The sequence below is a fragment of the Nannospalax galili genome, unplaced genomic scaffold (genome assembly GCF_000622305.1).
Source record: "Nannospalax galili isolate Female #2095 unplaced genomic scaffold, S.galili_v1.0 scaffold1231, whole genome shotgun sequence".
NCBI lineage: Eukaryota > Metazoa > Chordata > Mammalia > Rodentia > Spalacidae > Nannospalax > Nannospalax galili.
In genome coordinates, this window is record NW_008329696.1 from 1681403 (window position 1) to 1683955 (window position 2553).

The 2553-nt window shown below is 51.2% G+C and overlaps 1 protein-coding gene across 1 annotated transcript in view; it reads right to left on the reverse strand.

Annotated features, from left to right (window-relative positions):
- Positions 1–2553, reverse strand: part of Pop4 (POP4 homolog, ribonuclease P/MRP subunit) — a gene marked incomplete in the record, with an annotated part of 11488 nt that overhangs the window by 2975 nt on the left and 5960 nt on the right. Inside the window, 3 exon segments of the mRNA XM_008841563.3 lie at positions 245–306; positions 451–528; positions 1826–2052. Of these exon segments, the coding sequence (XP_008839785.1) occupies positions 245–306; positions 451–528; positions 1826–2052 (367 nt within the window).

Genomic DNA, 2553 nt, shown 5'->3' on the forward strand with positions numbered 1-2553 from the left:
GGTCACATTGGAAACCAGGGGACTGGGTGACAAGGACCATGTGCCCAAGATTCCCAGCCAGAGCTCAGGTACCAATAGGGTGAATGCAGATGGCCTGCTTAGTGAAGGTGGGTCAGGCCATAGCCACCTCTGACCCTCAATGCTGGTGACATGGAGCCACATCAGTGATGCTCAGTGGCAGAGAACATGCAACAGTGTGCCACATTTCATTACCACCATGCCACAGAGAACCCAGAAGAATTACCTGAGATAATAGCGCCGTGAAGGTCTGCCTTTAGGAGCTTGGCTTGAATCATCTGTGGCTGCCTAGGAGATGAAGAGAGCCTTAATCTATACCACAGGAGAGTAGGGAACAAAGCAAACCAGCTCACAAGTACCTGCAGCCAGCTGTGCTTAGAATGCTCCAAAACTTGGGATTTGTGTTCATCACGCTTTGCAAACAGAACTCACGTGTCTGGCTTGAGCCCGTTGCACAGGTCCCGGATGTACTGCTTCCAGAGTTCATGCAGAGGGAGAAAAAGGCTGTATCTGCCACAGTCAGAAGCAGGTGGAAAGTAAGACATGAGCTTAGGTTACAATGTTCAAGCAGCAGAGCTGGGCTTGAGGTCGAGAATGAGGATGTGGGTGCACTAGGGCCTTGTCATAAGGCCTAGATGCCCTGCTGACGTGACTAAGGTCAAATACCTTCCTCTCTCAAACCTCAATTTCCTCCCCAGCAGAACCTTTTTCAAGGCTAAATTTCTGCGAATGAGAAGGGCAGGAGTGAACCTTTTTCTTTGTCCCGTCACCCTTCCTGTTTGCAAGATATGGCCACGACAGCTGAGCCCCAGTTGTGACAGCAGCCTCAGTGGTGGTGCATAGCCTGGTCCGACGGCTGTAGGACCGTCCACCACAGCAACCCAGTGCTGCTCACTCACACTTCTTTTCATGGGAGAAATGAATTTCAGGCCTGTTTAAGCCACTGCTACTGTGAGGTTTTGTCTTAGGCGGTGCAGGTTGTCAGGTAGATCCCTGTAAGAGTTAACAGGCCTGAAGATGAGGATGGAGGAAAGGAGGGCCAGTCGGAGGCCATTATCATTTGTCTTGGTGTCTCACGGGGACTCCATTCACACAAACCCATGGGCTGAGAAACAACAACAGCAAGCCCAAAATAAAACAAGCTCCACCTGAAGGAGCCAGTGAGCAGGCTCTGGGTCAGTGGAGGCCCACTAGGGCATCTCTGGGGCAGACAGGCAGCAGCTTTTGCTTTCCTCGCACCCAGCTGATTCCTCAGAGGAACCCCAGGCCAAATGACATGCTCCTGTCTTCTGGGGTGTGGGAGGCTATTTGGCTATAGAGCTCTATGTGAATGCCTATAAATAGTGGCAAGATGTGCAAACCACTGTCGGCTGGAGGAAGACGTCCTCCCACAAGTTGGTGATGCAGTCCTTTCAGAAACTTCTGGAATGTGTAGATAGGACCTTTCCTTGGCAGTTACCTCCTAGAGGGTAACTCTGTCTTAGTAATATTAAAAGCTACAGAGACATACATATTAAGGAATATCAGTTCCTCTTTTTCTAGAAAGTCGAAAGCCAAACAACCTGTTGCCATGGGCAACAGACTAACTTATGGCAGTGGTAAGGCTAGGCCAGGAGCCAAGTGAGTCCTGAGTCTCCCCAAGCTAGTCCAGAGAAGCCAAGGCCACATACAAGAGAACTGGTAAGGGAAGGCTGCCCCCTTGTGGCCACATCTGCCACAAGGGAGAGGCCGCTGAGCTTAAGGGGAGCAGGGCTGCCCAGGAAGACTAGGCAATGGTGCGTGGGAAGGCCAGGAAAGAGGGGAGTACCTCTGTTGCTCTGGGTTAATGTCAAAGAGCCGCAGGTCTCTCCTCTGCCTGGCTGACAGGCCTTTAGGTTTCTTCCTCCTTTCCTTTTGCTTTTGGCGAGTGGAGTACTCCAGGACCACAGCCTTGCGCTGCAGGTGGTCCTCACAGGCCTGCTGGCTCATGTGGGGCATGCTCCGCTTCAGGAAGGCCCGCATGAAGGCCTCTGCCCTCTTGGCTCCCGGAAGCTGCTTGGAGACACGGTGGTGTGGCTTACTGCTCTGGTCCCAGACACCAGCCCCACTACCCACCACTCCTGAGAGCCACTGTCTTTACTGACAAATATGTCTACCCATTGAGGCTCACATATCCCTCATTGGCCATGTGTCTGCTACCCACAGCTACCAAGATGTAAAAGTCACATCAGTATGTTAACAGTTATACTATTCGACCCACAGCAGCCAGGACAACTACTTCTTTGAGTTACGCTATTGATTTACCTCTCCCTACCCCTGGAAAGATGACTCATTGGTTAAGAGCACTGGCTGCTCTAGTAGAGGAACCGGGTTCAATGCCCAGCACCCACATGATGCCTAACAACTGTCTGTATCTCCAGTTCCAGGGGGATTCTGACACCCTTTTCTGACCTCCAAAGGCACTCCACGGCACAGGGTGCTTACACACATGCAGACAGTACGTACATACATATAAAATAAATAACAGAAGCAAAACCCCAAAACATCTTTGTAACT